Source organism: Prunus persica, chromosome G1 (assembly GCF_000346465.2).
Source record: "Prunus persica cultivar Lovell chromosome G1, Prunus_persica_NCBIv2, whole genome shotgun sequence".
Lineage (NCBI taxonomy): Eukaryota > Viridiplantae > Streptophyta > Magnoliopsida > Rosales > Rosaceae > Prunus > Prunus persica.
This window is the reverse complement of record NC_034009.1, coordinates 36,634,578-36,659,996: the sequence shown is the minus strand read 5'-3', so window position 1 is coordinate 36,659,996 and position 25,419 is coordinate 36,634,578. Positions and strand designations below refer to the sequence as shown.

General features: G+C 39.0%; 6 protein-coding genes across 7 annotated transcripts; 2 read left to right on the top strand and 4 right to left on the bottom strand.

Annotated features, from left to right (window-relative positions):
• LOC18789486 (3-oxo-Delta(4,5)-steroid 5-beta-reductase) lies at positions 312 to 1,771 on the bottom strand. The gene has a single exon (XM_007226364.2). The coding sequence runs from the start codon at positions 1,677 to 1,679 to the stop codon at positions 519 to 521; it is 1,161 nt and encodes a 386-aa protein (XP_007226426.2). The 5' UTR covers positions 1,680 to 1,771; the 3' UTR covers positions 312 to 518.
• On the bottom strand, positions 10,285 to 13,814 carry LOC18789508. The gene is made up of 4 exons (XM_007222964.2): positions 13,668 to 13,814; positions 12,462 to 13,589; positions 11,849 to 11,968; positions 10,285 to 11,762 (listed from the first exon to the last, which is right to left on the bottom strand). The coding sequence occupies exons 1-4, from the start codon at positions 13,704 to 13,706 to the stop codon at positions 10,626 to 10,628; spliced, it is 2,424 nt and encodes an 807-aa protein (XP_007223026.2). The 5' UTR covers positions 13,707 to 13,814; the 3' UTR covers positions 10,285 to 10,625.
• Positions 14,123 to 16,221, top strand: LOC18788901 (protein TRIGALACTOSYLDIACYLGLYCEROL 5, chloroplastic). The gene is made up of 4 exons (XM_007225993.2): positions 14,123 to 14,260; positions 14,349 to 14,393; positions 15,683 to 15,715; positions 15,825 to 16,221. Exons 1-4 carry the CDS (start codon positions 14,221 to 14,223, stop codon positions 15,989 to 15,991), a joined length of 285 nt encoding a protein of 94 aa, XP_007226055.1. The 5' UTR covers positions 14,123 to 14,220; the 3' UTR covers positions 15,992 to 16,221.
• Positions 16,257 to 18,816, bottom strand: LOC18789131. Of its 2 annotated transcripts, none has more exons than XM_007222340.2 (5): positions 18,377 to 18,816; positions 17,831 to 17,945; positions 17,076 to 17,711; positions 16,801 to 16,981; positions 16,257 to 16,646 (listed from the first exon to the last, which is right to left on the bottom strand). In XM_007222340.2, exons 1-5 carry the CDS (start codon positions 18,451 to 18,453, stop codon positions 16,621 to 16,623), a joined length of 1,035 nt encoding a protein of 344 aa, XP_007222402.1. In that variant the 5' UTR covers positions 18,454 to 18,816; the 3' UTR covers positions 16,257 to 16,620. The 2 variants fall into 2 exon arrangements, with proteins under 2 accessions (XP_007222402.1, XP_020410294.1); XM_020554705.1 differs by having other exon boundaries at positions 17,835 to 17,945; positions 18,377 to 18,760.
• LOC18791164 (protein arginine N-methyltransferase 2) lies at positions 20,174 to 21,608 on the top strand. The gene is made up of 3 exons (XM_007222583.2): positions 20,174 to 20,541; positions 20,644 to 21,039; positions 21,156 to 21,608. Exons 1-3 carry the CDS (start codon positions 20,268 to 20,270, stop codon positions 21,467 to 21,469), a joined length of 984 nt encoding a protein of 327 aa, XP_007222645.1. The 5' UTR covers positions 20,174 to 20,267; the 3' UTR covers positions 21,470 to 21,608.
• Positions 22,098 to 24,529, bottom strand: LOC18791204 (subtilisin-like protease SBT1.7). Its single transcript, XM_007224697.2, has one exon. The coding sequence runs from the start codon at positions 24,527 to 24,529 to the stop codon at positions 22,217 to 22,219; it is 2,313 nt and encodes a 770-aa protein (XP_007224759.2). The 3' UTR covers positions 22,098 to 22,216.

Here is a 25,419-nt window from a genome sequence, read left to right as displayed (position 1 = left end):
TTAATGAAATCCAAAATCTAAAAAAAGGGCACAGATTCTTGTAAAAAAAGAAACTTAGTTTAGGATTGGTATTAGAGTGATGTACTATGGCTATTTTTGGTAGTTAAATAGAATGTACTTAGTTAATTTTACATTTTGATTAAAATATTATAATTAACTTAAATTATAAGATATAGTCAATTAATTTTAAGATTTGTTTAGCAACACATAAACAAATCCTACTCCCAATCTAAAGAATTTACCGGCCATGCTAAGCAATTAAAAGAAGAACAAAATAATGTTAACAAAACGCGTACACGTGCCATGGCATGTAGGGTTCTAACTTCGTAATCCCACTCAAGAAAACACAAACTTTTATTACAAATTTGCGCCATAGTATTATATTATATAATTTTCCAAATTTACAAACAAGTCTAAAGTAAAGATAAAGATGAAACATAAGTCTTTATTTTCTGCAAAACAAGAAAACCAGAACCCGTCAACAGCAACACGCACTTTCCCAATTTTGAGACCATCTCTCAAGGCACAATCTTGAAAGCTTTGTTTTTATCAATCCATGAAACGAAGGATTTCCTGGAGTTTCTGAACCCCAAAAACCCATGCTCTTTACTCTTATTCATGCTAGTCATGAGACCTTCCCCACTGAAAAACAAATCCAGCAGCCACCACCCTATCTCCTCCAACTTTGTGGGCTCCAGCTGGTTCTCCCTCACTATCTCCTCCCACACACCCTCCTTCTCCTTCATCATCTCCAACAAACTAAACCCCCCACCCTCCTCATCAAACCCGTACTCCTCAATCTCAAACTGCTCAGCCAACACCGTCCAAAACTGCTTCCACTTAAAAACATCCCCATTGTTCACATTAAACGCTTCGTTTTTCGCATTCGGGTCAACCGCCGCCCATATCTGCTGCTCCGCGATCAAATCCGCATCCGAAACGTCCGAGTAACAATTCCAGGCCGCTTCGCTTCCAGGAAATCTCAACGGTTTCTTCTCATGCTTACATATAGAAGCGTACACACTCAGCATGGCTACAATGTTGACCAAGCTGTACGGCGAAAAGCCGAAAATTGAACCGGGTCGATGCACCGACCATGTAATATTCAAATCCTCTTTCTTCCCCACCTCTTCAAACAACACGTCCTCGAGGGCGTAGTAGAAGTTCGGGGCGTTCAGTCGTGGCAGATCCTCCAAACAAGGCGGCTCCTGGGGCTCCACTTTGCCGAGCGACTCGTAGGGTCCGAAGTAGTGTCTGGTCCCTGTCTGCAAACACACGTGGCAGAGGTTTGGCGCGTTCGTGATGACGACACGTAGCACGTTGCGGATCATGGCGGCGTTTGCCTCGCAGTTTTGGGGCTCCGTGGATCGGCTGGCCCAAGTGACATAAAAGATGTGGGTGACGTCAGTTAATCTGGAGAGCTTGGATACGGTGTCTTTTGGGTCCGAGATGTCGCATTGGATGTACTCCATGGGGTAGTCGCTGTTCCAATGCGGGCGAGGACGGCGTGCGACTCCGTAGACCTTCCATGGACCGCCGGGTGTGTCTGATTGTGGGAGGATTCGAGCTAGGCTGTTGCCCACTATGCCCGTTACACCGATGACCAGCCCCACGCTCTTGGGGGTATGTGGTGCCTCATGATCTTCTTCATGTTTCCTCTGCAATTTAAAGTTCATCATTAATTAAAATGATTTTGAAATTGAAAACACACAACTGGAGATAAAAGATAACGAAGATATTAAATACAGCAGGAGAGTGGAACGTCCGTTGCCACATACTTTTTTATATATTTTTTTTTGTTGGGAAATTTACATAAATATCCCTTTAACTTTTAGTGTTGCAATTCACTACCTACATTTAATTTCGTTAAAGTTTCCGTTAACTTAATATTTCTTGGAAAGCAATTTCGTCAATTTAATGTAAGTGCTTTTGGATGAGGGAAATAATTTGGGATTTTGACAAAAGTCAAAATTTCTAAATTGACATGAACCAATTCCTATATTTAGATTAAAAAACACAGAAATTTAGAAATTCCGTGTAGTAAAAAATATGAAATTTGGAGGTAATAAATCTTAACTTTAAATTCTATCTAAAAAGTCGTCATTTCTAAAATTCCAAGTGAGATACTTTACAAATAAAGGTTAAATTCCATATTTAAATTCGTTATCCAAACAAGAAACTTTACAAATTTTAAAACATTAATTTCCGTCATTTTAAATTTCATCATGTATGAAGAGTGCTACTATTTTTTATGAAGAGTGCTACTATTTTTTATGAAGAGTACTACTATTTCCATCCATGTCTTATTTTCCCACCCATCTTATCTTCCCACATACTGCGTAAATTTGAAAAAACAAAATCCTATTTTTTTCACCCACCGTTATTTCTAAAATATCATTTAATTATTAATCCAAGCAAATATTCCTTTTTTTTTTTCTCCTTCTTTCTTCTCTTCTCCCCGAGAGTATTCTTTGCTTGCTCATTCTATCTTCCACCATGAAGCAAGTTGGTTCCTTCATCTTCAAAAAATCTTGAGAGGTCCTTCTATTTTTTCCAGATTGAAAGGTCTCTTTTTATCCTTTAAAATTTCTGCGTTGGGTGATTGAGTTAGAGCATCTACAGCGCAAGACCAAAACCGGGGGAAAGGCCCCCTAGGTGAGACCAACAACGCTCTAGCGCGAGAGAAGCAGCCCGGGCAGTTGCTGGGTCCCACTAGCCCGGGCAGGCCCAAGGGCAAGTTCCGCCTGGGCTTCAGCCCGAGTTTTGTGACTTCAGCGCACGGTAACTTAATTTTTTTTTACCGTTGGCACATGAATCACATGTGCAAACGGTAAAAAAATTTTGATTTCCGCGCGCTGACGTTAGCCCTGCTAGAAACCAACAGGCAAGTGCCACGTGTCGCGACAGGGGGCTCCGATGATTTTTTTCCAGAAATCCGACGGTCCTCGTTTTTTTGGCTTAAAAAATTGCAAAAAAATTTGAAAAAATTCTGAATTTTTTTAAAAAAAATACCAAAAAATTCTGTATTTTTTCCCTATAAATACCTAACCATTTTATTTACTTTCCACACAAAATCTTCATACAATTCTTCTCCATCCCCAATATTTTTTATTCTCCACTCACATTTTCACTTCCCACACCAATTCTCCATACAAACTCTTCTCCTTCCAATATTTTTTACGCTCCACTCACATTTTTCTACTACTTTCCATTTGTATATATATAAAAAAATAAATGGCATCTTCTGTCGAAACCGGAGGCTCGTGGTCAACTCAGAAAGATATTGCGTGGTGTCAATCTTGGGTGAACGTTAGTCATGACCCTATCACGGGCAATGAGATGAAGTTCCATCATATGTGGAGCAAAATTGATGGAGAATTTTGTCAAAGATCGGGTTCCATTCAGACCGAAATGGCGTTGTCTAGTAGATGAAAACTTCTGAATAAAGAGTTAGGCAAATGGAGAAATGCCTTGACAAAAGCAAGGGAGAACATTCGAAGCGCTCAAAATCTATCCGATGAGGTAAAATATTTATAATTGCCATTTTCATCAATTTAATGTAATTTTTTTTTTTTTTTGCATATTCTATTTCTTTTTCTTGCATAATTTTTTTTTTCTTTTTGCATTTCCAATTTGTCTATATTTTCTTGCATAATCAATTTTATTCTTGCATTTCAAAATAGTTTATATTTTCTTGCATAATAATTTTTTTTTCTTGCACTTCCAATTATTTATTTTTAATAGATCATACAAGCACAAATGTGGTTCGGTGCCATGGGGCAAGGCAAAAAAAGTTTCGTGCATTTTCAATGTTGGGAAGTTGTGAAAGATTGTTCGAGATTCAAAATTATTCCCACCGGTCCGCCGGTTGTATTGAATGAGACGCTGCTCCACGATTCACCATCAACCAATTCGCCATTGGACTCCCCAATGGAAACGGAGTCACCACTCCCACGTCTGCCGAGACCTAATGGGAGAAATGCGACAAAGGTCAAGAGAGGGGGCACTTCGAACAATGAATGTGTACAATTATTGGAGGAAATAGCTAAGAACACCTTACTAAGAATTGAGAGAGACTTGAAAAGAGATGAAATGGACAAGGCACGAGAGGAAACATTTGCAATTCAACAGCAGCATGCACAAGAAAAAGACATGGATGATAGAGAGATGAAAATCATGGCCATGAATACGAGCCATATGTCTCCTGAAATAAAGGCCTATTGGAAGCATAGACGAAGGGATGTGATGAGAAGAAAATTTTTCCATGACGACGGACCTAGCAATACGGATTGGTTAAATGATGAAAACCATTAGGTTGTATTGAAACACCTTTGCCATATGTTATATTGTTGTATTGTTGTATTATCTTTTATTTTGTTGTATTGTTTCATTTTCATTAAATAAAAAAGCATTAAATAATATGACTATTTAGTAAAAACATTTGAGCATCAAAACAAAGATTAATTAAAACCAAACCTTAATTTATTGCAAACAACACACAAATCAAACCATACATAAAAGCATAATAATAATAAATAAAAGCATAATTCCAAAAAACACTACACACAAAATAAAGCATAATTCCAAACAAAGCACTAATCTTGACTTCATCCATTGTGATTGCCTTTCATCTCCCACAAGTGCTCGATCAAGTCAACTTGACGTCTCTCGTGAACATATGAAGATTGCATTTCTTCATAACGATCAATCATGGGGTTGTTGAATCAACCATCCCGAACTAACGGTTCGGGCTCCATTGGTAGTCCATTTGGTCCCATCGACCTTTCATATATTCTTGTCAACTCTGTGTTTATGGGATCGGGTTCAAACACCTCTGGAGCATCGTAGTCATACTCATCCTCCACAATCATGTTGTGAAGGATGATGCAAGTCATCATAATACTCCGCAGCACCTCATCGTCTAGCATCCGAGCAGCACCCCTGATAGTTGCCCAACGAGCTTGCAAGATACCGAAACACCTTTCCACGTCTTTCATGTAACCTTCTTGAAAGGAAGCAAAGTTTCTTTCCTTCTCGGATTGGGGATTCAGAATTGTTTTCACGAATGTCGTCCACCTAGGATAAATTCCGTCGGCAAGGTAGTACGCACCAGAGTATACGGTATTGTTGATTTGGTACGTGACCTGGGGGGAATGACCTCGCAATACCTCGTCGAACACATGGGATTGACCAAGGACATTGAGGTCATTCTGAGATCCGGCAATCCCGAAGAAGGCATGCCAAACTCAACAGTCGAATGAAGCTACGGCCTCCAAAATTATACTTTTTTGGCCCTTTCGATTCTCGTACTCTCCTTGCCAAGCAGTAGGACAATCCTTCCACTTCCAGTGCATGCAATCAATGCTTCCAATCATGCCTGGGAAACCTCGAGCCTCTGTTTTTTGTAGCAGCCTTTGCAGGTCCCTCGGCGTTGGTTTGTGAAGGTACTCCCTCGTGTACAAATTTTTCACTGCATCACAGAATCTCACCAAGCACTTTAGGATAGTTGATTTTTCCATCCTTGCAATCTCATCCACCTGCTCTACAGATGCCCCATAAGCAAGCATCTGCAAAGCAGCTGTAAGTTTTTACTTCGGGATAAGACCCAAAACTCCAACAGCATCATGCTTTTGAATGAAGTATGTGTCCTAATTACAAATATCATGCATGATTTTTTGAAACAAATGTGGCTACATTCTATATCTCTCTCGAAACTTATGAGCATGATATAACGAATTTGGGATAAAGTAATCCTCCAAGAGATTCTTACCCCGAGACTCTCTACGTCTGTCCACATTTGGGGCACGAGGACGACGGTGTTGCCTTGATTGATTAAGCATACACACCGCTGCTGCAAGCATTTGTTCCTCTTCTTCATCAGCGTCCCGATCTTCTTCAGCACGTCTACGCCGGATTTCTTCCCTTTCTTTCTGTTGCCTCTCTAACACCCTCCTCAAGTTTGACATTGAGAGTAGAATGTGTTTTGTAAAATATGAGAAATGAAGGAATAGATAAGAGATGGTGCGAGATGTATGAGTTGATGGTGTAGTTTTATAGAGGGATTCAGAAGATAGAGATGACACGTGGCACAATTTTAGAGGATGAAAATCTTATCTGAAATCTGAAATTATAATTTTAAAAAAATTTCTGAAAATTTTATCTGACAGAGATGACACGTGGCACAATTTTAGAGGGTGAAAATCTTATCTAAAACATGAGATTATAATTTTTTTTAAATATATGAAAATCTTATCTGATATGGGACACGTGGCACAATTTTAGATGGTGAAAATGTTATCTGAAATATGAGATTATAATTTTTTTTAATGAATATCCGAAAATTTTATCTAAAATAAGACACGTGGCAATTGAGATTCTCATCCGAAAATCTTTTCTGAAAAATATTGGACACGTGACAAACAAAAATATTATCCGAAAATTTAATTATAAAAGATTATCAAAATTAATGATTTAAAGTATAAAAAAATAGGAAATAAAGTACAATGAATAGTATTTGCCTTAGACTTGCCCTAGACTTAGCCCTCATGGGTGGAACCACAAATGGCAAGGCTGCCACTATTCATGTGAATAGTGGCAGCCCTTGCTTGCCCTTGCCTTAGACTTAGTCCTTATGGGTGGAGTTGCTCTTAGTGGCTGTTGGATGTTCGCTTCTTTTTGTCCTTTAAAATTTCTGCGTTGGGTGGTTGAGTTAGTGGCTGTTGGATGTTTGCTTCTTTTTTTCTTTTCCATACAAATTTGAACAACTCACTTTCCCAGTAATCCACCATGAAAGCAACACGTTTGAATGGGCTTGTGATGTGCTGTGCGTGTGTTAGTTTTTTTATATAATTAATTTACTTATTTTAAATTTAGTTTTTTCCGGTCCTTATAAGTCATTTTACAAATGGATAGAGTCGGACTCAAGATTTGAAAACAGGGTGGGCTAAATTTATCTTACATACAAACCTAGAAAACTTGAAGGTATGAGTGAATTTCATTGAAGTATGAATTTTAAGGTCAATTAGCAATTACACAATAAACTTCTCCATGAAAAGCAAAGAATTGAAAGCATTTATTATCCATTACCAAAGAAGAAGGAAAAAAAGCTGAACTATTTTAATCCATCCAAGCCAACTTGAAAAAAAAAAGAAAAAAAGATGAAGTAGCCAAAATTTATACGGAAAAAAAAGAAAAGAAAAAAGAATTGACATTTTATGTACACTAGAAAAAGTAAAGGTTGTTTTTATAAAAATTTTAATACAAAAAAAAAAGTAAATGATGCTTCCTAGGAATGTGTGTTTTATGAAAAAGGCTGAGTAATAAATAATAATTAACTATATAAAAAAATAAATAAAAAATATATATATTCTGTGGGTGGGATGGGATAACTTGAATGGGGTGTGTAGAGGTGTGCTTTGGTGGGCTGAGTATTAATATTAGACTATAAAATATCAAGTCGCCAGCTCATGTAACCCATGTTAACATGGACGTAGGTCCGTCAGGTACATTTGTTTTTAAAATTTTGAAGATAAAGAGGTGGGGAAATATGATAGGGGAGCACTCTTTATGATTTCCTCTATACTTTTAAATTTACTCGTCCAAATGCACTTTAATAGAAAATAAAAGGGGGATTCACTATGATACCCAATATAAGGGCTCAAATTATAAAAATACCTCATATGAAATGGACTTTAGAAACACACTTAAAGCTCATTTACAACATAATAAAGAGGTTTTTAACTTCTTATAAATTACAAAACTGCCATCAATTTCTTAAAACAAGCTCAACCCCAAAATCTCATAAAAATACCCAAAACACTCAATAGGGTATCAAAGTAATTTAATAATCAATATTAAATTCAATAAGCTGTCTTTTTTGGGTTTTTTATATATAGAAATTCAATGATGTAGGGCTTATTTATAATATTAGTGCTAAAAATGGGTATATCACTAAATATCTCAAAATAAAAACTGACCTAATTATCCCATGACCTCCCCACCCGGTTTCAACCCCTTTCTCTTCTACTGCCCAATTTCTTTGCAAATCGTCAAAGTGTTGGAAGGGGGTCATAAACTTAGCATTGACCCAAATCAGAAGTTCATATTCACTCAGCACTTACACCCTCAAAGATTTTAAGATATTAAAGTGGTTAGAAAAATAATAAAAGGACAACACACTGATGACACACATGCCTCCATTATATTAGAGATTACATACAACACTTCAATTCCATTGCAATTACTTGCAGCGGATTCATCTTCTGAAACGATAAGAATAAAACGATAAACAAAGGTTTCGATCGAAGACAAATTGAATACCTAAATTGCATTCAATTGACTAGTCCATTTAACCTCCATTATATTATTGGGGGTGGGGAAGAGGCAAGAGGGCGACAAAGATGTTGGAAGGGGTGGGGGAGGTTTATGGGATAATTAGGTGTAAACGTGAGTTATTTTAAATAAGTATGTAAATATATTGTGAATACTAGGAGTCCTTTATTAGGAAGGATTTATTGGTGTGTCCTTTATTGATTAGTGTTTCTTTGTAGAACAAGGATTATATATATATGTAGATATTTCAAGGAAGTAATACACAGAAAAATTACCCCGTAAAATTCTATTTTAGGTTGGTTAGTTTTTCGTTTTTATTTTATTTTATAAATTCTGTTTTTTGAAAAGGTTTTTAGTTATAATGAATTGACAAAATTGCATTTGAAAAAGTATCACATGTGTACGGAAATTTTTACAGAATTTGGCGCATATGGTAAATTGCAATACTCTCTATAGTTTATACGGTACTTGCGTACATGTCTAAAAATTCATATGGTATCTATGAAAGTTTTATTTTTTTAGATGCAAATAATAGTTTAAACTAATAATATATATTGAAAAAATGCAAAAAGAAAGAGAATTAGGCTTATGTCCAAACTGACCGAATCAAACCATCTTAAATTGGTTTGGTTTGATTTATGGTTTGGTTTTCTTCATGACTTTTGTCAAAATCAAACTAAACTAAATAGTTATATTGTAATTAGTTCGACCTTGATTTTGAGATGAAACTATCCAATTCGGACGATATTCACCCCTATTGGTGCATCATCCACAAAGATGAAGTCATACTCTTGGAATTACGTAATACCTATGGCCCAATAATTGGTCCGAATTTTAAGGCCCATGGTCATATACTGAGAAATCCATCAACTTGGCCTGGGAACAAGACAGTCCAAAATGTCAAGATTTTTACAAAATGTAAAATTGCTACATATGTTATCAAATCAAAACGTTGTGTATTTAACATATCCCTTAAAGATGCTCTAAGAAATTAAAAATCAACCAATCATGCAAATACGAGCAAAATGATAAAATTTGCATTTAAACTGACAAGAGCAAAAGTTAATTTCCATTCCAAGTACAACATTTGGGCCAAGTTTTAAAATAAAATGGTAAAATTGTCATTTTCCTTACTAATTTAAGCAGGTCTAATCGAATCTAGGCCTCCTGATTGAATTTTGCAAAACAAAATTCAAACCTAATTGATCTAGCCGAAAAACAAAACTAGCCATTTCAGATATCCTTATTGCTAAACATTTATATGACTTATACCTAATTTATTTTATTAATTAACATGTGATTCCTATTACATAATATTATTAATCCAATTACAATCAACAAATTCACAATTTACTTCATACTTAAGTCATTTTCTAGAATATAAAACTATCGTAAAGCTTTGCACGCCATAAAATTTCATATTTCAATTACTTATATAGCTCAGTTCAAATATTCATATATAGTTATTATCAAATTAGAATATTATACATGTAAAATATAATATAAATAATAAATATACATAAAAACTGTATGATTTGATTTAGACTTATTTATAAAAACTCAAAATCAAATCAAATCAAACTCAAATCATATACAGTCCAATTTGAATTTTAAACCGTCTAATTTTTTAATAAACTTTTTATAGTCAAAACCAATCCAAATTAATAATTACGATAATTACGATTTGATTTGACCAGCTTCATAATGTTACAACCAAACCAAATCAGTAAGTACGGAAGTATCATGATTAACTATTACTAAAGCAAGGAGGGAGCATGATTACTTTGGGATTTAGGAATTTCAAAGCCATTCATTTCCTGTATTGAAAAGATGAAAGCTTAAAGATTCATAATTTAGCATTTTCATAATTTAGTTAAAAGTAAAGACATGGCTCAGCTGAAATGTTTTTTTGCCCTGCAAATATTTGTCATATACTTTGGTAGAAATGGTTGCTGTTTAAAGCAGAAAATATGTCACATGCCATCCACCATCACTTGCACGTTGTACATTAATCGCTGGTACTTCAAAAACAAGCACAAGTATCTGCTACGATTTTTTTTTTTTTTTTTTTCGGGGTTACAGTAGGAGGAAAGAAACCCCTTGGGGTTTTGACACCTAAACCTAGGTGTCAAGCAGGGGGAAGGGGTAGGCCACCACTGTGGTACCTGCTCTCGACCTGCTACGATTATTTTAGAATTCATGTAGAACAGGAACAAGCAAACCACAACAAACATATTTTCCAGACCCAAAAAAAAAAAAACACCATCACAACATCCTCAAACCCCAATTCAAGATCAAGGCACAATCTTGAAAGCCTTCGTTTTATCAATCCAAGTGACAAATGAATTCCTGGAGTTTCTAAAACCCACAAACCCATGCTCCTTGCTCTTGTTCATACTACACAACAATCCCTCCCCACCCAACCAAGCATCCACAAACCACCACACCCCAACCTCCTCCAACCTTGTGGGCTGCAGCTGATTCTCCTTCACTATCTCCTCCCACACTCTCTCCTTCCCCTTCATCAGCTCCACCAAGCTCAGCTTCGCCCCCTCCTCCTCATCAATCCCATACTCCTCAATCCCAAATTGCTCAGCCAACACCTTCCAGAAATGCTTCCACTTAAACACATCTCCATTGTTTATGTTAAACGCTTCGTTTTTGGCATACGGGTCCACCGCCGCCCATATGTGCTGCTCCGCTATCAGATCCGCATCCGAAGCCACCGAGTAGCAGTTCCACGCCGCTTTGCTTCCCGGGAACTTTAACGGCACTCTCTCGTGCTTGCAGATGGCGGCGTACACGCAGAGCGTGCCGACGATGTTCATCATGCTGTACGGAGAGAACCCGAAAATCGCATCGGGTCGGTGGACGGACCAAGTCAAGTCCTCCTTCTTCTCCATCTCAGCGAACAACAAATCTTCCATGGTGTAGTAGAAATTCGGGTAGTCCAATCGGGGCAGGTCCTCCGTGAAGGGCGGCTCGTGGGGCTGGATCTTTCCGAACGCCTCGAACGGCCCGACGTAGTGCTTGGCCCCGGTCTGGAGGCACACGTGGCGGAGATTGGGTGCGTTTGGGATGACGGAATTCAAGACGTTGCGGAACATAGCGCCGTTAGCCTCGCAGTTCTCGGCCTCGGTGGATCGGTTGGTCCAGGTCACGTAGAAGATGTGGGTGACGTCGGATAACGGAGAGAGCTTGGCCTTGGCGTCGTCGGCATCGGAGATGTCGCACTGGATGTACTCGACGGGGTGGTCGGCGTTCCAGTTCGGGCGGGGACGGCGTGCGACGCCGTAGACCTTCCATGGACCCCCGGGGGTGTCGGAGATCGGGAGGATTTCGGCGAGGCTGTTGCCGACTATGCCGGTGACGCCGATCACGAGACCTACGCTCTCGGGGCTTCGCGGTGCTTCGTCTTCGTCAAATTTTTTCTGCAAAAATCAGGAATAAAATGTTAATTACGCAGAAAAAGAAAAAGAAGGGGGAGTGATTTATGTGAATCTAATTAGAAAATTGCCTTGGCAGCGCCAACAGCTCCAGCCCACCACCAGCTCATGATTTTGGGTAAAGTTGGGAGAAAAGAAAGAAGAAATGAAGAGAAGGGAAATTGATTGGAGTTAGGATTGGGAGTTCGGAGTTAGGATTGGGAGGGCGGAGAAAGACCAGTAGATAAGCTGAGATTGAATCTGAGTGTACCTGTCAGTCTCTTAAATTGTTAATCAAATTTCACAAAAAATAGCTGAATATTCTACCACATTCTCGAGTGTGCTTCGATACGAGCTCATCCACTACCCACTGGGAATTTGGGTAAAAGTGTCTTTTCGCATGGGATGAATATAATTCTGCCATGTCATTAGTATTACGCGCTGATCTGGAGCCTTTATCATTATCACCTTATGTAATATAATTGTTGACCAAAATAGCTCAATTATCGGTTTCCAAAAAAAATATATAAAAAAAAAATGTTGATGATGGCAAATATTATATTTTCATAAGGTGATAGAAACTCAATCATCATGTCCATATTCACATCTTTGCACCAAAAAGTCATACCAACATTAAAGTTACAAGTCATAATCACACAGCAACCAAACATTTCCAATTAAAATTCAACACTACGAATTCAATCATGGCACAATCTTGTGAGCTTTCATTTTATCAATCCAATAAACAAAGGAATTCCTGGTGTTTCTAAACCCGCAAAACCCGTGCTCTTTATTCTTGTTCATGCTAGACAACTCAGCTCCCCCACCCAATACAACCTCCACAACCTCCCACAGCCCCACCTCCTCCAACTTTGCGTGTCGCAGCTGATTTTCCCCCACAATCTCTTCCCACACTCCACCTTTGTCCCTCATCATCTCCACCAAGCTAAACCCCTCATCAAACCCGTACTCCTCAATCTCAAATTCCTCCGCCAACACCTTCCACAACTGCTTCCACCTAAACACGTCCCCATTGTTGATATTAAACGCTTCGTTTTTGGCATACGGGTCCACCGCCGCCCATATTTGCTGCTCCGCTATCAGATCCGCGTCTGAAGCCTCCGAATACGAATCCCAACCAGCTTTGCTACCCGGAAATCTCAACGGCAACCCCTCGTGCTTGCATATAGCAGCGTACGCGCAAAGCATGCTCACAATGCTCAGCATGACATAAGGTGAAAACCCGAAAATAAGTCCGGGTCGGTGTACGGACCAGGTCAAGCCCTCTTTCTTCTCCACCTCTTCAAACAACACATCTTCGAGGGTGTAATAAAAAAGCGGGACATTCAATCGGGGCAAATCCTCCGTAGACGGCGTGTCATGGGGAGCTACCTTGCCGTACGCCTCCAACGGCCCATCGTAGTGTTTGGTGCCGGTCTGGAGGCACACGTGGCTGAGATTTGGCGCGTTTGGAATCACGGAGCTCAAGACGTTGCGCAGTAGGGCGCCGTTGGCCTCGCAGTTGTCGGCCTCGGTGGAGCGACTGGTCCAGGTGACGTAGAAGATGTGGGTGACGTCGGTCAACTGAGAGAGCTTGGTTTGGGCGTCAATTGGGTCGGAGATGTCGCATTGGATGTATTCAACGGTGTGGTCAACGCTCCAATCTGGGCGTGGACGGCGTGCGACTCCGTAGACCTTCCAGGGACCTCCGGGCGTGTCATGGAGGGGGAGGATTTCGGCAAGGCTGTTGCCCACTAGGCCGGTCACGCCAATCACCAATCCCACGCTTTTGAAGCTTCTTGGCGCTTCATGATCATCATACTTATGCTTTTTCTGCAAAAGAAATTAATGTTAATCGCAGTTAATAAGATTTTAAAAAGAAGAAGTAATTAAGTGGGTAAAAGGTTTTGCCTTGGCAGCGCCAATAGCTCCAGCCCACCACCAGCTCATTTTGGAGTGGAGGCTTTACTCTTCTGTTTCCAGTTTAAAAGTTTACAGCAGCAGCCGCCAGCGTCACCCATGACATGTGTTTTGCTTGATGGAATATAAAATGGGATTAATTTGGTTGGATCCTTTGTCATATGATATCTTTGCCTGAAAAAATAATTCTAGTTAAATAACACGTTATGCGAATCATGCAAATCATGCAAATCTACAATATTTATTAAATAATCATGCAATTGCATTCTTTACTAGTTTAGGGTTTGCAGGCGGCTGTCCTTCAAATCCGTAATAATATCAAGTTTTCTTTGAGCGGTGGCCCAAGCCTAGCAATGGGCCTAGTTGGGAGACATTGGACGGCTTGCCCATGGGCCACGGGTATTTCCCAAGTGCAGATAAAGATGAGGGGAGAGAGACTTTTTAGTTTTTACCCAAAAACAAAAAGAAAGAAAAAAAAATAAAAAAGAAGAAGGGAGATTGAACTGAAGAGCACACCGCATTCCAGTCGTTGTAGGTAGCTGCAATGGTGCTTACCAACTTCAATGGAGCTGGCGTTGGATTTGGTATGATTTCAAAAAGCTTTGTTTTGTGGGTTCTGATTTTTATGTATCCCGTGAGCTTATTATGACAAACTCAGTCGTTTTTCTTTAGGATTCGGTGTTGGCTGCGGGTTTGGCGTTGGATGGGGTTTCGGAGGTTTGTTCCTCCGCCTCTATTAATTTTTTCTCGCTTTCACTTTCCTGTTGATTTCATGTTTTATTTGCCTGAAATGATTTAAACTTTAAACAATTGGCTAGTTTCACACTCGGGCTTATCTGATCAGGAAGGAATAAATTATTATTGCCTATTTTCGGTCCATTCAACACTTCAAATTTTCATGTAGCTAAAATTCGGAACAGTCATAGTTATTCAGAAGATTCACACACAGTTCGGTGCCCAATTTCATTGCAGGGTTTAGATTCATTAGGCATTTCTTTAGATTGTGCAATGAAAGAATGTTACGACATATCATCTTAGCTGCAGATTGGGCAGCCACAAGCCAAATGGTTTCAAAGTGGTTATGTCTATTGCAAACCCATTAAACATATTAGGTGTATTGAAAAAAATAGAATGAGAAGAATGTTAAATCATCCCTCTATCACTCACCAGTGGTTTATAGTTATCTTATCAGGATCACCTTATCATCTTGGTGAATCTTGTGTTCTTGTGGTTACTTATTGGTAGATAGAACAGGTTGGGTTCTAAGTCCTATCTTTAAGGAATGGAAAGTTGTGATATGCCTGGGTCGTATGATCTCATCTTTCCTTAGGTTCATCCTCTACTTAAAGGAATAGTAGGAATCGGTTATTCTTGTTGGACCAGAGTTAGAAAGTTCAACAGTGTCAATATCTCAATTGAAGACAGGCTAACCCTGTTTAGGAACCTCAAAAGTAGTTAGATGATCAACTGATGGCCCATTGTGCGTCCCTTCTCATCATTTTTATATATTAATGCTTGGTTACAACTTACAACTTACAACTTAATGTATGTGTACCAGGAGGGTATGCCGGAAAAGTTTGGTGTGCTTAGACATGTTTTTTGCAACTGGAAACAAGATTTCCCACTCCGACCCCCCCGCCCCCCTCTATTTTTCTTTCTTTGCCCCACCAGTGCAAAAATGCCATGGTTTTCCTGCTTGGCCAAAATTTAGGTTTCTTGTGAATGCTGTCATGCGTTTGGACCAAATAATTGCTTCTCTAATTACTTTATCATATTCAATGGAAAGTATTGAACTGGTTTAAGTTTCTAAAAGATTGAGGCTGCATTTAAGCATCAATTAACTTATGCTATTACTATACATATTATTTGTTGGGACGTTGGATAATCACATTAAGTAATTCTTGTGCTTGTGCATATAAACTTATTTTCTTAACACCTTTGTTATTCGTCCTGCTGCAATGTATATAGCCCTTGTTTACTAATTTACAATTTTGTTTTTGCTACAGGCACACCGTTGAATTTCTTGGGCCTTGGTGTAGGTATACCCTTTCCCCTTTAATCCAACTGGAATTTCTAGTTTATGTTTTCGGAATGCATTCAAGTACACCATGGTGCGTATATCATTAACTTAGCATTTTGTTTTCTAAGGTGGAGGTTGTGGGGTTGGTCTAGGTCTTGGATGGGGATTTGGCACCGCCTTTGGTAGTCAGTATCATTCATCTGGGGTCACATTCCAGGGCCTAGACTTCGGCAAGAAGGATCATGATGGTTTTGCTTTACAGAAAAACCACCAGGACAATCGTGCTTCGCGGTAGCTTTCAGTTTCAGCACAATGTGGTCCAAGAGAATAAACTTGTGTGTATTTAAAGCATTTCGGATGTATGCAGTGTAGAGAAAGGTGGAGATTGTTTTGATGTATGTAGTCCGTCCTTCATTCGAGTTTCTAGAATATATTTCGAGCGAATTTGTACAACCATTGAGGATCGAAATGAAAATTTATTTACCGTTTAAAAAACATAGGCAGAATATTTCTGCTACCTTCCACAACTGTTTTTTGGTCAGATTGAAAAGCAAGGATAAGAAATCTAAATTTTTATATACTACACAAATAGTACCAGTACATTAAAATAAAAAAAAATTATATTACAGGATGCATTAGCAATATCTTTCAGCTTACAACCCTGTTCCAGCTTATCTGAAATTTTTGTTCTATAATACAACAGAATTTACCCTCCTTCAAGGATGTCGAAATTGAAAAACAAAACAGAAGGGAAATTCTCTGAAGGTTGTAGGTTGTGTTCACCGCTAGACGCTTCAACAATGTGTGAAAATAATATTGTAATCTTTTGAACACAATATTCCACATCTATGTCCAACAATTGACAGCTTGGCTTTCTCTTCGCGCTGTCATGAGGTACCAAAATCTGTGGACAAGGGCCACGGCTCAGATAGCACGCAATGCAATTAAAACTGCAAGGAACGAAAAGAGCAAACTCATGAATACAAAGATATCAGTTACTTAAAGGGAAATGACAGAAAAGAAAGATTCTGTTGTATTTCACATAAAAATTATTAAGAATATGCACTTAATAGATGAATTAGCAAACAAAACAGAGAAGCTTACCAATCAAGCAAACAAGAGCAATCCAAAAAGCTACACGAGCAGGCCAACTATATTGCACGTAGTACTGAGACCTTTGAAGTTGTCTCTGAATAGCTCCGTACCAGCCATACAATGGTTTATCATAACAGTCGTCGCAACTATCCAAACAACTCTTACTTTTTTCATAACAAGCATTGATGCCCTAAATGGAAAACCAGAATTTTAATCATTAGTAACACAACAATAAATATAAAGTTCCAGTAGTAAATTAAATCAAAGGACTAAAGCATGCATACCCCAGACAACTGAGAAGATGGCAACAATGCAGCATCAGCATCTTCATGACGGTCCACTGCCTTCCACTTCCTAAAACCATTCTTTGACCACTTCAACTTTGATGCGGTTTCCATGGAACTAATAAACCCAGAGAAACTGGGAATCTTTCGTACAGGTTGCTCAACCATCATCGCAGAAGAACTTGGTAAGAATGCATCATCAAAAACTGCAATCTTCCAAACACCAATGTCAGCACTAGCACTAGCTGTCCTCCTATGCCCATGTGGCTTCTCCTCCCTAGTCTTCTGGGAACCCCACTCGGCTGAACCACATGAATTCTTCGAACAGCCTGGTGCCGATTCTTTATCTGTCACTCGTAGGTTTTCACTATCCCTGTCATTACTCAAAGCAATAACTCTCTCTTTAGATGCAGATGGTCCGGAAAGAAAAAATGCAAGCTCATTGCACTCCCCTTCATCCAAACGCACCCAAGGCTGAGAAGCCTTGCCTTCAGAAAGGGCAACTTCCTGTAATGAGATTTCAATTTTGGAAATCTGGTCCTCAATGGCAACAATGAATTCATGGTGCCTGTCTCTTGCATCTTCACATGAGCTTCTAGCATAACTTGACCTGACGGCTCGCGCAAACTCCTCTAACTGCATTGCCAACACAGAATTTAATCAATTATTCACTACACTAATATGGGCATAACACCAATTAATAAGGTTTGCTCTGCCTAAATGTCCACACCAATAGCCGAGAGAGAGAAGAGGACCTGCCATTTGGTAGTTCCAAGGGTTGTACGGAGATCCCTGTGAAGTTCCTCGGGATCCCACATACTGGAAGTGTCTTTCTTGGCATGAATCCATGTTCTATATGTAGATTCCATCCTTGAAAACCACATAAACATTAAATTAACAAATCAATGACAGCAACCAAAACCAAACTGAATATCATTCCCAGCATTCAATGCACCTTTCATCGCGAAAAATAAGTGCATATAGAAAAACCCTAATTTCGTCTTTCCCAGCATACAGATTGCAGATAAACACAATTAACTCAATGAGCACGTGCACAAATTGCAAATGTTGAGGAAATGCAGGGAAAAAAGAGAGGAATTTTGGATTAATTGGGGCAAAAAACGAATCTGCTGAAAGCTTCCTAACGCTGGAAGTTGATTTAAATTAGCTGGAAGCTACCAAATCCAAGATGTAAACCAAGGTTGCAATAAAACAAAGAAAAGTTCAAAATTTATTGGGAAAATGAAAAGATTAAAAATGAAGCCCTAGAGAAGACATAAATGGACAATTAGAAATGCTACCTGTCTGCGGATTCTTGAACTTCTTCGGCCGCTGAGAAAAATGGATCTTTCTCCCACCGATCAAAACTTGACGCCATTAATAAATCACCCCCACGATTCGTAAAGTTGAATATATTCACAAATTAACAACAATCTTGTTTTGTTTCAGACAAGAAATGAACCCTAGCTCAAAACACGTTCAATTTCCAGATGAACTTGGTCACAACATTGACAGTGGAAGAAAATACAAATGCAAAATAGATAAAGACGTTAAAAAGATCAATGGGTTGAGGAGAGATTCCGTTATTTCAATGAAGCAACTGCAATTCCAGGAAAAAGAAGGTTGGGGGGAGAGAGAGAGAGAGAGAGAGAGAGAGAGAGGAGCTTGAAATTGGTGCGAATATAAAACTAACGTTTTAAAGCTTTATTTGTTTTTTTCGGAAACTCCGCGAATAAGTGAGTTCCTAAACGACGTCGTTTCCACCGTCAATGGGTGACATACGAGTTTGGAGCGTGGTCAAAATTGGTCGATTGAGATGGTGACGCTGATCCCCCACCGCGTGAGTTATTGTGATCCATTGACTATAATAGCCTTGGAATTATGATTATGACATTGGCAACTCTCTCAAAGGCTTTTAATTAAGCATGATGATTATGATTAGGTTGATTTAAGTATTTTTCTTGGCTTTTTCCTTTTGTTGCCAACAATCTTCTTGACTTCTTTGGAACTATTTGTGCTCATGTTTTTTTATGAATAAAAGTTTCTTTATAATGAATACATTTTTAATATTTAATGTTGTTTTATTTACTTTATAAGATGGCATTTTTTAATCTAATTTTTAGTTTAAATTGAATTTTTTTTTTTTATAATAAGTAATAGATCGACACATGTTTTAAGGATCAAATTTAGTGACCTAATATTATAGCTAACTGAATTGGCTTCATTCCATTCTATTGCAATGGATTTTATGTGTTTTGATAAATTTTTTAATGTAATCATCACACTTGTCATCAATACATTATAATGTGTCTTTTATTTATTAATATTACACTTTATAATATAAATCCGTTATTAATTCATATTATAACATATGAATATATAACACATGACATTAAAAAATTATAGAGTAATACTACACTTACTACATTATTATTCCATATTTCTATACCACATGATGTGGTATATCCATATCATATGTCATATCAATTAAATGAATGAAGTGTATTTTAATAAATAAAATTAGAAAAATATAAACTAGTATTTTACATGATGTGGTATGTACACATCAGCTGCCACATCATGTGATATAAAATTGTGGTATAAAAAATGTGGTAAGACTAGTATTATTCAAATATATATATATATATGTGTGTGATTGGAAAAAAAAAAACCATAGTAACATAATTGAGTGTTAGTCTAATCAAAATGTGAATTGGATCTGAAAAGTGCAAATTTGATTTCTTTGACAATGGTCAACTGCTGCCAAAAAAGGAAATCTTTTAGCTATTAATTTCCTTGCAGTTGTGTGTGTATTGAGAGAGATTTCTATGAAACATGAATATCACTATTTTATTATTCTCGACTAATAATACTATGACAAGCATGATAATACTTCTATGTGATATAACATTATTGGTCGGGAATAACAAAACAGTGTTATCCATGTTGCAACTAACTTTTTCTTGTGTATTGGATAAGATAATTGTTAATGTGTGTTTTTTTTGAACATTAGAAAGTAGTTAATATATAATCACAAAATTAAATAAATAAATAACGTGGTCAATATATAAATAGAATAGCTATAATGGGAAGAAATCATAATTTTTGAAAGCTGAGTGGGGGTAAGTCCAATTTATCCTTCGTTAATAAACCTTGACCAGGGTTTGACAGACACTGCACACTGAGACAGACATGGCGGAAGGCGAGCAACTATGCGAGGCGGCGAGGAACGGCGAAGCCGAAAAGCTGAAAACTTTAATCGAAACCGGAGCTGACGTTTCGTACTTCGACGGCGACGGCCTTACCCCGCTGATGCACGCGGCCAAGCTGGGCCACGGAGATGCCGTCAAGACTCTTCTAGAAGCTGGCGCGCCATGGAACGCCCTATCTCCTTCCAATCTCTCCGCCGGAGATTTTGCCATGGACGCAGGCCACGAAAATGCCTACGACATCCTCCTCAATGCCGGTACGTGCTTAACATAGAAACTAGAAATTTACTCTAAGTTGTTCTAATTTGGAGTTGTATGAATGAAAAATGAAAAGTGTTTGATTAATTTGAGCTAATTAGGGATTCAAGCTGAATTGGTACTGGGAACGATTGCGAGGAAAGAGAATAAGAATGGGGATGGCAATGGAGATTACTTGGAAGACAGGGTGAGCTTCAGCGAGGACAAGCTGATGGACTCAGACAGTAAGGCGGTGATGATGGCTTGGGAGAAGCCATTAATGGAGGCACACGCGAAAGCTGTTTGCTCAGGAGGTGGGCATGTACTGAACATTGGATTTGGGATGGGCCTCGTGGACACGGCCATCCAGCAATACTCCCCTGTTTCGCACACCATTGTTGAAGCTCACCCGGAGGTTTACGGGCGCATGGTTCGAACCGGTTGGGCTCAGAAGGACAATGTGAACATAATATTTGGGCGCTGGCAGGATGTGCTACCTCAACTTCAATCTTATGATGGTAAGTGGAATTGAAATGGACCAATTCAAATTGCTGTTTAAGCTTCAAGCCTTCAATTTTTTGAAATTTTCAGTCACAATATTTGAAATTTTTGGGGTTTTTCGTTTGTTGTTCAGGGATTTTCTTTGACACCTATGGAGAGTACTATGAAGACTTGAGAGAGTTCCACCAGCATCTTCCTGTGTTGTTGAAGCCTGGGGGAATCTACTCATTCTTTAATGGCCTTTGTGGAGGTAATGCATTCTTCCATGTTGTGTACTGTCACTTGGTTTCACTAGAGCTTCAGAATTTGGGTTACTCTACACAGTTCATTCCATTGCCTGTTAAGGATTGTTTAGGAGAACAAGTTTGGGAAGGTGTTAAACAAAAGTATTGGCAGCTTGATACTTATTACCTCCCTGTTTGTCAGTCCGTAGACGATTTAGAATGACATTTGGGAGTTTGTTTTGTTTTACTTTTTAAACTTATTGTAACTTCAAGGTATTTCATTTTGATCGATTTCGTGATGTTTGCATTGGAGACTGCTCTATGATTTTATAGTTATACAATGTTATCGTAAGTCTCTCTAATCCACCCTTCCCCCAAAGTGCTAAATGGATGCCATGATAGCTGATTGCCTGTAAGGAATGCAAAAGACCAGTATAATGGATGAGTTTCTCGTCTATGTTCTGGGTAACCATGGGGCTTATAGTAGCTACTGTTTACCCAGGGAGATTGTAATCGGAAACATCCTCCATATCAACAAGGTTTGCCTTTTTTGGTGATTAAAAATAGCTTTGTTGGAGAGTTTAGCCTAAATGAGGTTAGAAGCTATTGGCTATTACCATAAACATTTGGCAGATTTTCCTTTTCCAAAGCTTCAATTGTGACAAGATTGTGTGACTAGTTAGTTTTTTCATTTATTTTTATTTAATAAATAAATTTCCCTCAGTCTCTGGTAATATCCAAAACAAAATTCCCAGCATATCTTTCCAGGAAAGAAAAAATTGATGTATTAAGTGATACAACTAAAGCAAAAATAAACTGAAAAGAGAAAACCTACCACTGCAGAATTTTATTTCACCACGCTGCATGATTCAGTGCATTTCTAAGCACCTTATCAGCAACCACGGATCAGCAGAGGAGCCACTGCATCCTCTGATCTGGAGTTAGATTAGGTTCAACAATGGTACTAAAATTAAAACCAGCTGATAGCAATAGGACTACTCACTATATGTTTCCCATCAGACCATTCCAAGTTAGCAAAGCTTTTTGTACCAGATGGCATAGCACTGGTCACAAAGGTTACAGTATACATCTTCTTCTCATATGCTTGAGCGAAACTCAGTGATTTTGGTTCAACCCAGATCTTCACTGATGGTGATAGTGCAGAAACAGATACCTTGTATGTTCCTGGGGTACCCACATTTGTGAGAGTCCTTGTGTATATTTTAGTGCCTGCTCCCCTGTTGCCTGAACTTGTGTTTAGAGAAACAGCAAAAGATGGATAATTTAGATCTCCAGCCCTGTAATTCTTGCTTGAATCACAGGTGAAGTCTATGTGGGTGAGTATCTTGATATCTCTTGTTGTATAATTCAAGGCACAAAGGAAGCTTAGGTAGTCCTCGACACCAAGATCATAAACAAGGCCTGGGTCAAGGGCTGCCACTGGGTCCACATGCCCGGCACCGTAATCGAATGGTGTTGCAGCATTTCTGGTAGCAATATCTTTGAGTGGTTTTCCATTTTTGTATGTGGTATAGGATGTGGTCATGAGAGCAGACTTAACGGCTGCAGGGCTCCATTTTGGGTGAGCCGCCTTGAGAAGGGCAGCTAGCCCACTCACATGTGGGCATGACATGGATGTACCTGAAATGATGTTGAAGCTCACCCTCCTGGTGTCTTCATAAAATCCAGATGGTGGAACTGCACCAGACCACCCAGCTAGGATATTCACTCCTGGTGCTATTAAGTCCGGTTTGAGTACGGTTGGAGAGATTAGATTTGGTCCTCTAGAGCTGAATGCTGCCACCACTGGCGAGGGCTCCACTCCTAATTGCGTTTTCCCAAAATCAAATGTGGCTTTCGGATTATCATGGGAGGCAATATATCGTTTTATTGCATCACCAGCTTTCTGGCCAACCACTACTGTAGGCAAAAGATACGAGTCGGCAACAACCTCTTCTCCATAAGCTTTAGTATTTGCCAAAATCATCCCTAGACCACCAGCCTTTTTTACCACCGCACTCTTCTCAGAGTTGTAGGTTATCCCTTTATCACATACCACAATTTTCCCGGCAACCTTTCCAGGAATCAGACTGTCAAGACTGCATAGATCACCATCTATGGAGTTACTTGCATTACCAGCATAAACAAGTGGAAGTAATCCACAAGATAGTGATGGTCCGGCATAGATTGATATACCTCTATATTTTTTTCTATTTCCAAGGCTAACATAAGCCGGGAAATCACGGTCTAGTGTTCCAGCACCCACGGTGGTTATCCAAGGTGCATTGTGGGACAAGCTCCCCTTAGCTGGCCCCCTATTTCCGGCTGAACCTGACACAAAGATTCCCTTGGCCATGGCAGAGAAAGCTCCGATGGCCATAGCGTCTGTGTAATAATTATGGTACCGTGTACCCCCTATGGACAAAGATAAAATGTTGACGCCATCTTCAACAGCCTTATCCATTGCGGCTATAATATCAGAGGAGTAACACCCACCAAACCAGCAGGCCTTGTATGTGGCTACTCGAGCTTGTGTAGCCATACCCCTTGCTGTCCCCGAAGCATAACCAAATAGGCTAGCTCCCGGGACTGCAGACCCGGCTGCAGTGGTCGAGGTGTGAGTTCCATGGCCACTATCATCTCTTGGTGATCTTGATTCTACTCTTTCATCAATGGGTTGTCCCATTGATGCTTCATATCCTTTTGGGAAAAATCTCGCACCAACTAGCTTTCTATTGCAACTTGATGAGTTGAAGTTTGTTCCTTCCTCGCACTTCCCTTTCCAGGTCTTTGGCACTGGCCCAAGACCTTTATCATCGTAGCTCTTGATCTCAGGCCAGACACCGGTGTCAATTAAGCCAATAACCACCCTACTTATTTTATCTGATGTCGGGAAGATGGCCTCGTTTCTGGCAAAGGTTATTCCAAGGAACTCGGGTGTCCGAGTTGTGTGAAGTTCATATCTTAACTCACGTAAAACAGAAACAACCCCTGTTTGTTTTTCAAGCAGCTCAGCTTCCTCAGCAGTTAGCCTTGTGGAGAAGCCGTGAATTATGGTTCTGTAGGTGTAGAGCACGTCTGCTGACTTGGACACCGATTTCAAAGATGAGCCATACCATTGGAAATGGTCGTCGCCAAAACTCGCAGGCATTTTGGACTTGTCCATGCGAATGATGTAGGTCTTATTCATCTGCTGCTCTCTCTCTTCTGCTACCACGCACGAGATGTGAGAGAGAGCCAGAAGCATAAGCGTTAGTGGAAGCATGCAAATGGGTATCTTCATCTTCTCACTTTTAGCAAGCTTGAGCTTCATTTCCTTTTGCTTATATGGGAAATGCAGAATTATTGCAATGCCAGTGCCAAATTATCTATATAAAAAATAAAATAAATTCAAGCGATATTAAAGGATGGGAATTAAATGCTAATGGACTTTAAACTCACTTAACATGGCTACCGTGGCTAGTTAAATATTCTGCACTTGAGTGCCAGTGAAATAAACTCAGAAGTTTCACAAGAAGAAAGAAGGAAATAAAATCAGACGTGTTGACAAAATATGATTTTGTCTATAAAAAAATTCCAATACTGAGAGATCGATCAATAGAACTCACATGGCATGGCACTAAGAGATCGATCCCCTATTTAAATAATATTTGAAACTCACATGGCATCTCCAGAATTTGGGGTTCTCCCTCCACGTAGTGCATTCCATTATATAATGGAGATTAAAATAGCTTTGTTAAAGAGTTTATCATCTTCAGCTGAGACACTGGATGATCCCATTTTGAAAATGTGTTGAAATCTTCTCTTTTAATTTAATAATATTTGGTGATATTGTACAGTACTAGTAAAATGTAATTGCTATGAAGGACACCACATCTATTGCCCAGTCCTGACTCCTGTGAACCTAAAGCCATTTTTCACCTGCTAATTCAGTCTAATTCCCTTTTGGGGTTCATATTTGTGAGGATTCAAGTGTGGTAAGAATTCCTGACTATTCCTCCTTTTATTAATTTTTTTTCTCTCAAGTCTGCGGTAAGCTTAATTGTTCTTGTTTCCTGGGATTTTAGTTTTATATATTCGGGCAATTATTCACTAAGTGGCACCCCTCTCCCGTTGGTTGTAAGAACAATGCCTGATAAATTTAGTGTATCTCTGAAGGAGATGGTTCCGTTA